This window comes from Protopterus annectens, chromosome 9.part0, assembly GCF_019279795.1.
Source record: "Protopterus annectens isolate FY-2018-M chromosome 9.part0, PAN1.0, whole genome shotgun sequence".
NCBI lineage: Eukaryota > Metazoa > Chordata > Ceratodontiformes > Protopteridae > Protopterus > Protopterus annectens.
This window is the reverse complement of record NC_056743.1, coordinates 1061956637-1061969788: the sequence shown is the minus strand read 5'-3', so window position 1 is coordinate 1061969788 and position 13152 is coordinate 1061956637. Positions and strand designations below refer to the sequence as shown.

The following is a 13152-nucleotide window of genomic DNA, read 5'->3' as shown; positions in this document are numbered from 1 at the left end:
GGTAAAGGCCTAGGACAGAGCCCTGTGGGACACCCTGACTGTAACCAATAATGTCACCTGCCCAATTGTATGATTCTTGCCATGTCCTATTTTAAGCCATGCAGCTATCCATATCAAGAGTACATCAATACCTAGTTGTTGTAATTTATTGATCAGTGTTTTGTGTATGACCCCATCAAATGCTGAAGTTAAATCTATATAAATTACACCACAGCACAATTTTTTATTCATAGCTGCTGTTATATTGCAACAGAAAATCATGTTACAGGTGGTAATAATTCTATTTTCAACATATGCATGCTGATATATGGTTTCAAGTCCCAACATTTCCAGTTCTGACAATAACTTATCCAATGTTACCTTCTCCATTATTTTTCCACAACATGAAAGCAGACTTAAGGGTCTGTATGACTCTAGGTGTGTCCTACTCCCCTTTCCCTTAAAGACAGGTTTAATAAATGCATGTTTCCAATCTTGAGGAATTTCTCCATAGTTATACAATCTAGTAAATAATAGATATGAATATATATGTAATGGTACTATACATTCTTGCTGAAGTGTTTTCAGGTCATTATTGCTAATTCCATCTCCTCCCTGTGCTTTGTTTGGCTCCAGTTTGCATGGTTCTTTTACATTCTAGTGTCTGAGGTTACCTGGATGTCACTAGAATAACTTATCTCCCCCTTGTGGAACCAATCTGTTTCGCATAAGATTTTGTAAATATATCCATAATGTGTTGTGTCAGAGAATAATTTGCACAGTATCAGTTTGGCGGTGGTGGTGCTGCTGTAGCGTTGTCGCCTCACAGATAGATGTTGTCCTGTTCGTTTCTCAGCTAGAGCTTCTTCTGTGTGGAGACATGCATGAAAGGGCGTACCTTCGTTGAAGGTTGTGCGTCAGGGCTGGCAACTCGGCACATAAAAATCTACTGCCAGTCATTAGTGGACCGGAGTTCCGCTGTGGTGACCCCTAACTGGGAAAAGTCGAAAGACACAACAACAACAGTATCAGTTTGTATGTCTTTACTCCCTCCACATCTTATGCATCTATAAAATGGTTTCATATTATGCTCAATATCTGTATATAAATAGATCTGAATCCAAACTGCTCATCTTCCGTCTTACTTTCTACTACTCTCTGTATTTATCAATCACCTTCTCTAGAATTTTTTTAAATACCTTTATTGAATTATCACTTGTGACATAAACAAATTTACATTGACATAAAATAAATCAAACTGTATTAACAAGTTCACATTTACAAATGTTATACTTCACATATATTACTATATATCATATAACTTAAGTAACATTACATAAATTATTCAATTCCTGGCTTTTTTTTAAACAAGAAACATCTTTATTAAACCATCACTTACGACACAGGCAATCATGCATTTATATAAATGAAAACAAACCACACCGACACAATCCTAGTTGCAAGTATTTTACATCACAAACCATACTGACACACTCCCAGTTGCAGACATTATACATCATTTATAATCTATCCAATCATTTTCAGTCAGATATTACATAGCTCATTTAAGTCCTGCCTTTTTGAACCTTATTCCTCCCCTGTATGCATTGTTCCCACAGTTTCCATTTTTCCTATGTAGTTTGTGCCTACCCTTTTCTAAAGAGCTCAATCCCAGTTGTTTTTTCTCTGTTACTATACTCACTACTTCTAGTATAGTTGGTTTAGATTTTGATTTCCATTTTCTAGTAATTGCTTTTTTGGCAGCCAACATAATTAGACACAGCAAGGCCTTACCATGTCTAGACAATTTTAATTTTGTATCATAGCTCAGAAACATTATCTCCATCACACCAATCCATCCACCCAGCATCTCCAACAGGGCATCCACAAGGAATCCTTAAAGTCCACCAATTCACCGCACTCCCAGAAAATATGTTCCCAATTACCTTTTTCTTCCCTGTCACACCTCCAACATTTGCTGTCTACCTGAGGAAACATTCTCTGGAGTCTACTTTTGGTATAAAACTATATATGTAAACATTTCCAAACAAAAATCCTAAATCTTTTAAATTTTGTTGTATATACATCTAGCCTCTGATTCTTTCTTTGTGAATTGCTTATCCAGTCTCTTCCCAATCCTTTCTAACCTCCTTTGATTGATTTTTATTGTTTTCGTGCAATATAGTGTGACTGGAGTTTGATACCTATATACTGGCCACAGTTATGAATGTCCCATTTGTTCTTGAACTCTTGCAAGAGTATGTTTATCTTTGAGTCATCTGTGATATGCCTTTCTCTTCATACTGCTTTGAGTACCCTCAGGAGCCATATCTCCCCCAACATCTTTGTAATATCTGCTGTAACCTTAACTGAGTCTGTTGCTTTCCGTGAATTCTGTCCTTAACTTTTTCTTGGGTGGGCTCCTCCTCTTCTCTCACTATTGACTATGTCTGGGGCAGTACAGCTTCTGTGGGGTTTTCTTCATTCAGAAGCTGCTGGAAGTACCCTTTACTTCTTTTGATGTCCCGTGGAGTGGTGAGCAAGTTGTTACTGGCATCCCTTGTGAAGGTTAATTGACTGCCTTTTTTACCTTTCTTTATCTTTCTGTCTTTGCCTTGCAACCTGATATTTTCTTTGTGCTTTCTACTGAGTCACTTTCCTGATGCCTTGTTCTTTGTTATTGCAGCTCCTTTCTTAGCCTTTTTGTAAACCAACCAGTAATCCAGTTGGACTGTATTTTCTGTTTCACTTTTTTTCCAGCAATACTACTTTATTTTGATGACTTCCTGGACTTCTGCATTCCACCACCAGCTTTCCTTATGTACTTTATTTCCATACCTAGTTTGGACACATCTGTTCTGTAGTCCTCACACGTGCTGTTTTGAGGTACTGACATTCTTCAACTCCACCTGTTTCGTCTTCTTGAGGTGTTAGAACCCTGAGTAATTTCTTCAGCAGTTGTGCTTTCTCTCCAGTCAACTTCCAAGTCTTCAGCCTTGTCTCTGTTGATCGTAGAGACTTCTGTGATCACTGTTTGTTGCATCTAGAAAACTGAAAAGGAAAATTAGAACTTTAGATATTACAAGTTGAATCTCTTTGAATGAGTCTGCCAGAAAACTCAGATAATAATTGCAATTCACATCTGCATATGAAAAAAATTCAACAAACTGAGTACAACTTAATTTTCATACTGTTAAACCTTTCTTATTCAGACAGTGGTGTAAAAATGCTTACATATGCATGTGTGACTGTAGCACCCTTAGATGTACCTTTTTTTTTTGTAATCAGTGCTAAGGGTTGGGAGGTTGGCCTAATGGTTAAGGTGTTTGCCTTACAAACACAAGATGCAGGGTTTGAATCTCACAAGGGATAATTAGCTAGACTTAAAATGGCTCGCAAGGGCAGTTAGCCTAGTACTAACCTATGAACCTATGACTCAAAAAAAATAAAACAGCTGTGTATCAAATCAAAAAATAAGAAATCTCTAGTGAAGTCTTTCAGTTGCATATCAAAAACATAATTTAGCTACTGATTCTGGGCTCCTGTTAATTTTTTTTCCTACAATCTCGGGCAAGAGCAGCCGTTTTCCCATTTGTTCTTCTAGGGACGAGTGGTGGATGAACCAGGAATGTTGTCTTCATCCCGTTCAGGGACCGGGGTTTTCTTATTGTCTTAACTACCAACACATGTCTAGTATGCATTCTGCCTGGAGAACAAGCAGTGCCCATTGCATGGGACTGCAGCTTTCACTGTTGTTGGTGGCATAAACCTCGATGTAGCCTTGATTCCTGGAATGAGCATCTCACTCACATTTCTTCAGGGAAACTGATGCACTTTGTGGCTGGACATGCACTCCACATACAGGTGAGCAGGCTTAGCCCCTTCACTCCTCTCCCTCCCTAAGCCAGCTCATTCGGGTCTCCAGTAGTATCTTATTATTCATATCCACTCTTTGCTTCTTCTCTAAACATAACAAACGATATCTATATAAATGTTTTACTGCACATGACTGAGGAGTCTTGAGCAATGAAGATCCTATTTTATTTGCATAATTTCCTATTCCATTAGTTCTTGGTCTCCATGGTGTTCATATACTTAGGGTTAGCTATAAAAAGGTAGGACATATACATTCTTGCTCAATTACATTGTTGTTTTGAAATTAGCATTAATCTATTTTTTTTCCAAACTTCATGTACATTTCTGTAGTATCAGAGACTGGTAGACATAATTCAGCTTGTTGTCCAAAAGGTTTGGATATGTAGTCTGAAAATGGGGGGGGTAAAAACAAGTACATCGTTTCCATTTTTTTTTTTTTATGTTTTAGTATGATTTCCTTACTCTCTTGTTGTGCATCAACTTCCACTAATTTTAATCACATTCATTTTCATTAGGTAGTTTCTAAAAGTTTGACATCTTCTGTAACCAACTGTTTGTATCTCGTAGTCACATTAAATAATCTACGTCATAAATGAATATTTCAGTTTTTCCACAGAAGTATTGCTAAAGTTTACATGAATATGTACATTGAGATCATAATTGTAACACACTTGAAGATTAATTTTCAGCAAGAAAACTTTGTATGGTAAGCTCAGTTCACAGTGGTGGATCCAGCAGTGCTGTTCATTGTTTGCATTAAATAAGAACAAAGGACTGCATTTCATTTTGAGTGTGACATAATCCAGATAAACAGTAAAAGTTTATTTTTATTTGGTAATTATGCAAGTCAGACTGGATACTTCTTTTTCAGTACAGTAGATGCCAGGGAGAAAAGCAACAAAAACTAATGCAGCAATACAACAAAGAGTGGACATAACTGTGTTATTGTGACACTATAGTGTCAGAGGTAAGTATGCTCCCTTCTTACATACATGCAAACTGATTTACAAAACTTAGACTCACTGAATGGAAAGAATATGAACTGATATACATGGCAGATGAAGTGCATATCTAAGTGTATAACATAGTAGAATGTTTCACCTGATTAGAATGATTTCAGTTAAAATGGAGAATATGTGCTTGGTACTGAAATATTTGTTTATTGCCACTCTAGGTGGACTTCCCCAGGGACCCTTTTCAACCACAGCCCAGGCTAGTGGTAGAAAATTAAGAAACAACACAGAAAAGGCACAGGAATCTTGCTTTCTGGGTACATACCATTTTCAAGACGGCTAGTAAGATCAAGAGGATGAAGGGCATAATAGATGTAAAAAAAAAAAGTGAAATAACAGATTTGTCAGTAAACACAAACAGAAAACTTAGTGGACAAAGAAGAAAAAAAAACTTCACGGACTATATACAGAGTATAAATCAGAGATGTCTGCATATACTTAATAAAATAGAAATTATGTGGTGTAAGGCTGAGCTGTTTGTAGGAATAGTTTTGGTTCTGTTAATGTGCACACAGTACATTGTACTCTACTTCAGCCCTCCTGGCTGAAAGTAGCCATGCAGCAAGCCAGACTTTGCACCACCTACCAGATATCATTATCTGATTATTGTTACACGATCCTCACACTCCGCACCAATCTCATGACTGAGCAGATCAAGTAAAAATATTCTTATTTTGATATGGTGTTTTCTTGTATGATTTATGCTCTTTTTCTCTTAACTCCTATTCCTTTTCATTTCCCAGTCATGAAAATATCTACCTGGCTTCATATGTTTGCCATTTCTTGTTTACTTTTATATCACATGCTGCCTGTCTGTACATTTTTTTATAAGACATATTACACAGTTAAATTTCGCGTGTAGAGGGGTTGACAGATACCATTCACTCTCTTCTTTTTTGATAATGCCAAGCTTACTTGTCAGTGAAACCCAATTTGTCCACCAGAGGCCATAGTGCAAGTTTGGCTTCAAACATTTTCCATCAATACTGTGACCATTAACATGTTAAAGCACAAGTAGGTCCCCATTCTAGTTCAGACTTTGAGTGGCACCGTCATCCAAAAGAGTGAATTTTGTTTCAAAGCAGTCCACATAGTTGTGTTTTAGTTTTCATGCTTTAATTGTTTTGGAGCTCAGGCTTTCTCACTCCCTCTTACTTTCCATCACGAAGAGAGGTGGGTAAGCAGTCAAATCTACTAGAAAGGTGTCAGCCTTTTTTACATCTTATTTTTTCATTCCCTTTTCCTTTCCTGTTCACCTATTTTATATCAAACTATGGATTTCTTTCTCCCTGTGCTTACCAGAAGTTCCAAGCAACCTCATTTTTTATCTCCTCTGGCCATCCCCACACAAGGCTTGTATGACCCTCCTTTGTTTTTGTTTGTTTCTGCTTTTATTTTTTTGTTGTCGTTTCCTTTCCTATATAACCCTAAATAGCTGGGCCCACTTCTCTGCAGGTTTGTGTGATGTTATGCCTGTATTAGTGTCTGTCTGGTAATAATAACAGGGTTTAGCAAGCTTCTAACCTGTTTAATTTCTGCAGCAGTGAACCCAACTCTTCCTGAAGAATAACTGGTTAGTCTGAAATGTGCATTACTGCTTATGTATGAAAGGATAAAGTAGCCGGGATGCAGGGAGGGAAATGAAACTTGTCTTCCTAGAGATGTCTGAATATGCAACAGCTTTGTTGTGTTTAGTTGTAGGGTTACTTTTCTTCATCAGTTTAGCATTGTATCCCTACCCCACCCCCACATAGGAAGCTGCGGGGCCCTGCATGCTTACTGTGTATATATATTCTGAGCTTGCTGTATGTAAATGGAATTTTTCAAGATACTGCAATCTCAAGCTTAATATACCAATGGCACTTCCATATATTTGTGATCACATAATACAGTTCCACTCACTAGAAAGTTGTTTTTCTTCCCAGTGATCGGGCTGAGGTGGCTTCTCCTAGCTCATTTGGTAAGATCTCTTGCATGAAAACCAAGTAGACATCTTATCTGTTGCTATCAAATGGCCTTTGTTCATCTGATTTCTTCTCATTGATAGATTCAGACAGGTATCACATTCATGCCTGTCTTGGCTGCTTTCATTTCTTCTGTGAGGTAGCTATGACAGGTACTATGTCATTGTTCCGGTATTCTAGGTAATCACTAAAAATGGCCAGCCACAGTCTACAAGTACTACTCCAGACTATCCCATGAAGATGAGCTTATTTCTATAGGTAATACTCTGCTTGTTCAAAATGGTATTTTCTATTTCACAAAAAATACAGTATTGTCTATCACCTGAACTGTTCAGCAGGTCCTTGAAATGTCACCATGTATTTTTCTGATTCTAAAATACAGTAGGAGTCTAGTCAAGTTTTACTACCATTTTCCTTCAGGATGGTTATATTTACCTAAGCTGTCTTTCCTGTAGGGAGGGGCTAGTAGTTGTGCTGAATAAACTTCCTGGAAGAATTATTTTGCTTTTATGTTTGCCCATCTTATAAACAAATTAATTGGTTACAGACAGCTGAGGATGTTTTACCAGTTCAAAGTCACGTTTTCAGGAATTTTCCCCCAGTCAGGATTCAGCGCCAAATACAGCATGGTAGTGTGTCACTGCTTGGGGTGGGACTCACATTCATTATGCAGTGGTATTTGGGCAATCTGATGATTCTAGTAACCTTTAAAGTGGATGTAGAGCTTTCTGCTGTCATGACATCCAGATCTTTCTTTTTTGTGGTTGCGTGATTAGTATAGCCCTATCACAGTTCATACATTCATAATATGGGCTCATTTTAATAAACCACATCTGTCTGCAGGCTCTTTATAAAACAATGTTCTCTTTATTCTGACACCCAAATATAAACAGCTATACCTCAGCCAGGAGATTTCTGCATGTCCTTGAGAAAATGGTAGCTTGCAAATAAGTTGATCTCTTCCCTTTAAAATGGTTGTTGGTAGTTCAGCAGTAAAGGAGATGCATTGTAACGTCATTCGGGAAGTTGTGCTTACTGTACTTCTTGAAACAAAGTTGTCCAAATCTAGACTGTATGAAATCGACTGCAGCCACAAATGCAGAAGCAGCGTGGTAACTACAGTAAAAAAGTAAACAAGCAAACCAATGTGTTCTTGCTCAAGAAGCGGTCACTTTAATACAATAAAATCACCAGAGACTAAGCGCTTTTGCCTTTTACAATCCAGGCATCATCAGAGTCAAATAAAAATTCACAACAGTCACATTAATAGGAAAAACTGACTGACATAATTTCCTTGTAACATCATGTATTCATGAATAATGCACTAGTTTATGAATGGCATCCATGTTAGAATTACTGCAATGACAGAATAAAATATTAAGTAATAAAAGCATGTATATGTTAAAAATTGTTTAAAAATATATTTTTAAACTTTTTCTTTCCTAAAAACTGCTAGCATTCACTTAGGCTTGAAGGAGCCTGTATTTAAACCTGTTTTTGCTCTTTTTTTTCAAGATAGTTGAGATGGAAATTGTATCATTAATTCTAGGTTTCACCTTGGCATTGAGTCTTAATTGCCATTCAGTTTCCTTGATCTGCAGATCAAGGTCAATATCACCCCCTCTTGTAGTGGTCAAAACTCTACGATAAAAATAGGAACTTTGTGAAATTTGTACATACTGTACTGTGTGTGTAAAGGGTGCTGGTACACTTTGCATTTCTATCATATTAAAGTGACCGCTTCTTGTGCAACAACACGTTGGTTTGCCGTTTACTTCTAGGCTGTATGAGTCCTGTGTACTACCTCAGCAAGAAAGTCTGTATGCATTTTCTTTATTAATAAACAAAGCTCTGTGCATGCAGATTCTGAACATTACAATTTCCTGTCATGTAACTGGTATGTCCACTTTATTTATACATCATAGCAAATTAAATGAGTTTGATCACATAAGGAATCCTTCATTAGAAAACTGGGCATTATTGAGTAGAGTGGTTTCCTGTTGTCTTACTGAACCTACTTTTTCTGATGAAAAACTGATAAATTGAGAGCTAATGCTGCTTCTTGACATCCTTCTCAACTTGATGAATGACAAGAGTTTTGCAAATGTTGCACTGAGAGGGTGGTATATTCAATTTATTTGTTATTACTTTGGACATAGTAATGAAATTATCAACACTAGAAAATAAGAGCTTGCTAAGTGCCATGAGGTTGGGTTTGTAGAAAATTAAGATGGCACGCAATTTACTAAACAGCATAATGCTTATATTTTTTCTGTCAATTTCAAAGTTGCGGTGCATGGAAGTATTGACTGTACATAGACCATGCATCACAAAACAAAATGTAATTTGAAAGGAAGGGGACCCTGACCTGGTTTAAACAAAAATAAAAATGTTCCACCAAGTAGCATAAGTATTGAAATGCTAAGTGAGGCTTGATTCTGTGAAATAACTGATTATGTACAGCTGTGTATGTGTCTCTAAAATGTAACTGTTGCATTTAACTTTGCCCTTCCATCCCAAATCTTTATAAATTGGATGCCATTGCCTACTAAAACGTTGGTCTTTTTTTGTTTTGTACAACATTACAGCAGCATACTTTAGACTGATCATAGGCCTTCAGACACATTCATACCTTCCTTCCTTTTCTCATCTCTCAAGTTGATGTATTGTTCAGAATTTGCAGAGATGTGGCATGAGCTGACCTTAAACTGGCCAACTGATTGTTAGTCTTTGATTATCTTGATTTCAGTCAAAGGTTTAGGACTGTCTATCAAGTCTGGGAACAATGCCAAGAAGCCAAATCTTTATCATATATCTTCCTGGTGAAGTCTTTTTTTTTTGTTTGTTTTGCATTGTTGAATAACTATTTGTAAACTCTAAATTTGTGCAGTGTATTCACTTTGTCAACAGTGGCTTATGGTTTTACTGTTCTTTTTCCAGTCTTTGTTCTGATATCCAAAAGCAGGGCAATATCCATGAACCCAAGACTATTGGTGACCTCACTAGCCCTTAGATATACAAAGCAGTCCTGTACAGTCTATTTTGGCATTACACGTTGATTTTATTAGCACATAGCTGCAAGGTTGTGGCATTTTAGGTTAATCTGTACTCTTGTTTCTTTAGATCGTACGGGAGTGCAGGATCACGCTCGTGTTGAAGCCCTACAGGACTGCCTTTCTGAAACCCTGCAGGCATACATTAAATGCAAGCACGCTCTTCCAGAGGGGCATCTGCTGTATGCTAAAATGATCCAGAAGTTGGCAGACTTACGAAGCCTAAATGAAGAGCATTCCAAGCAGTACCATTTTCTTGCTTTTCAGCCTGAACACAGCATGCAGCTTACACCACTGGTTTTAGAGGTATTTGGCAATGAAGTTGTCTGAGCTCCTCGAATGAAGCACTCACTGTCAGTCAGATTATCTGATTGCCATGCAAGCCACAGGGGAGTTGAAACTCATCTAAACATTGAACACTTTGTCGCTCGCTCACCCATAATTGTGTCAGGGTCAATCCTCTAAGCATGTCCATTGTTGATTTTTTACTGAGTTAACTGTATGAACATTGAGTGAATGTTTCATTGAGGATTTTCAAAGTGTATAACCTCAGCTCAGCGCACTTCTTTTTGAACAGGAGTACACAGGATCTCTCCACAAACATTTGTAAGCTGCTTTAAGACTTAAAAGCCAGCCTGATTCTGGGAACATGTTTAGTGTGTTGTTCAAGAACAGCTGGAACTATTTGAAAAAAGGACTGACTTTACAGTGTTCAAAGGGTGTAGGGAATATGGGTTTACTGCATGAAATGGGGATATTAAGATCTGAAGACAACCCAGGGAGCTGTAGCTAACTGCTGTAATTCTTGAAAGGAATTTCTGTCAGTTTCTAGTAAGTTATGTGATAATAGTGAATCAACTGTAGGTGTTGAAAGTACTGCCAGACATGCAACATTTAGATGCTGTTGACTGAGTGGTAAGTATTATTGAAAGTAGCTGTGTTCTGCTGAAGTCATTTAAGCCAAAATGAAAAAAATTCTGGAATTCATAATGCATTCTGGAGGGCTTAGCATTTAATGCACAATTTAAATTGTGCTAATGCAGGTGAGACTGGCATGAAACTTTGTTGTATTGTGTGCCACTGTTGTAAAGATGCTGCATGAGTGTCACTGCTGAGTAGCTTTTTATGCCTATTCCATACGTTTAACCTGTTAAGTGGGCACTAAGCTATTTAGCTAGATTTGCTCTTTCATAGAAATATACAACATGCCTTGCAGAGCTGGTTGAATTGATGTACATTTCCTTGCCTGTATCCCTTGGAGTGCAGCAACTACACCATTTTTAGTAATTCTTTGTCCATACCTCATTTAGTGTTTTAGTATTTCTTTGTCTGTGATTGTCTCTCATTAGACTGACATTTATTTTTATTAGCATATCCAGTTAAATTGGTCTTTAATACTTTGTCTTGCCATGTTATATTGTTTTGCAGTTCTTGGCTTGTATGCCATCAAACTAGCCCTTCTATGTATTTGTATCCTATCAGACTGTTCTGCACAATTACCTGTGTTAGTTTGTCTCTATGACGTTAGCCTGATCTGCATAGCTCTGCACATCTTTGTTCAAACGTCATGGACAAAGCCAAAAATAATGGGAACAAAGTCCTACAACCAAGGGCAATTTTAAATATTGCTGTTATTCACTTAAACAGTGTGCATCAACACTCATTTTCTGACAATTAAGAAGTATGGAACCCACGAAATTCAAAACACAGTAAAACCAAGAAAGTTGTAGAAGCAAGGAAACACTCTGTTAGATCCACTAAAACACTTTACTGAGCACTTTCTTTGGCATTCGCATCACGACTTATTCAGAATACAATCTGCTACTTCTTCAGAAAGGGCCTGATAATTTTGCAAAAAAAGATGCTTGTTAAAATCAGTCCTGACTGTTCGCTCTGGAAGTCGTTCACATTGAAGAATTTTCATGCCTGCAGCAAATGAAATATGGAAGTCTAATGTCTGGCATTATTGACTGCTTGTAATCTTCAATGCTTTACCAGAAAAATCGAAAAAAACAAGAGGCAGGGCAAAAATGTGAGATAAAACCAGGGACAGCTGAGAGCTATGCTGATCTGTAAATTTTGTGTGTGTAATCCCATGTGACTACTTCAGAGGCAGTTTGAGTGGCCTTTTGTTCTGTACTAGTTTTCTGTAAATTGTGCAGTATTAGTATGCCTTTGGCAATGTGCTGCACAACTGTTCCATGTCTTTGGTGCATTATCATAAGAACACATTCAAAACTGATTGATCTGGTCTGGAGATCTGTACAAGTATCACTTAACTTGCTGCTCAAAACCAGCGTGAAGTACAAAGTATGCAGTACTGAGCCTGTATGACCTGGTCTGCTGCGTATAGTAGATTGTCATGGTGTTTGCCAGATCTCGAGTATGTTTTGGTTCCCTACAGGTCTCCATGGGGTCTGCCTTTGACTAGTTGTACTGGTCTAGAATGCTTTAGTGGTATCCCATGAAGTTTACATTAATCGGACACTACAAGTCTGGAGTTAGCATACATGTTTCCTATAAATTGTTCCAATTACTTATTTAGCAGCTCTTTTTATCTGTTTATAGAACAAGGTGAACATGTACACTTGAGGAACTGTTGTTGGGTAGAGTCATCTGCATTACAGTACATCAGAATTGCTGTTGACCAGGCTCATTGCTGTTACAGCTCTCTTGCATTTAATGATTATAGAAACATGCTGTATATATGTACATTATGCTGTTAGAGATGACTGTTGCTTAACAGGATAAGGTGCAAGTTTGTTGATGGCATACCTTTGTGCAAGAAATTATTTTTAAGTCCCTGTTATCCCTGCTATCCAATGGATGGACTGTGGTGTCACATCAGTTTTTGAAGATGTTAAGGAGGTAATGATGACAGACTTTTCCCAACTTCTGATTTCAGAATTTTCCAGTAGCTTCATCCACATCCACCCCAAATTCAGTATGCAATGCAGGACATTAATGTATAATGGGTCACAGCTAACATAAATTTCCATTCTTTCATGCTTTGAAGTTGTCTGCTGTGCTGTCTCTAGTTGTGTTTTCTTCCTGCATGAAAACTAAAGTACTGCTGCAAGATTTGCATTTTTTTGTATTGCTGCCTTCTCTCTCTTTCATCTTATTACTCAGTCAACAAGTGCAGCTATTGATGGCTTATCCTAGTCAAGGTTTCTCATACAGACCTGCTGTTCTGCACACTGATGTATGGTCTTTGTGTAGGATGTTTAATATTGCTAATTGTCTCCATTAAACTTCTTCATTCAT

The 13152-nt window shown here is 37.5% G+C and overlaps 1 protein-coding gene across 1 annotated transcript in view; it reads left to right on the top strand.

Moving 5' to 3' along the window:
- Positions 1-12127, top strand: part of VDR (vitamin D receptor) — a 1187212-nt gene extending 1175085 nt beyond the window's left edge. The window contains exon 10 of the mRNA XM_044083873.1: positions 9956-12127. Within this exon, the coding sequence (XP_043939808.1) occupies positions 9956-10215 (260 nt within the window). The 3' untranslated portion in view covers positions 10216-12127. The remainder of the gene's footprint in view (positions 1-9955) is intronic.
- Positions 12128-13152: the final 1025 nt, after the last annotated feature.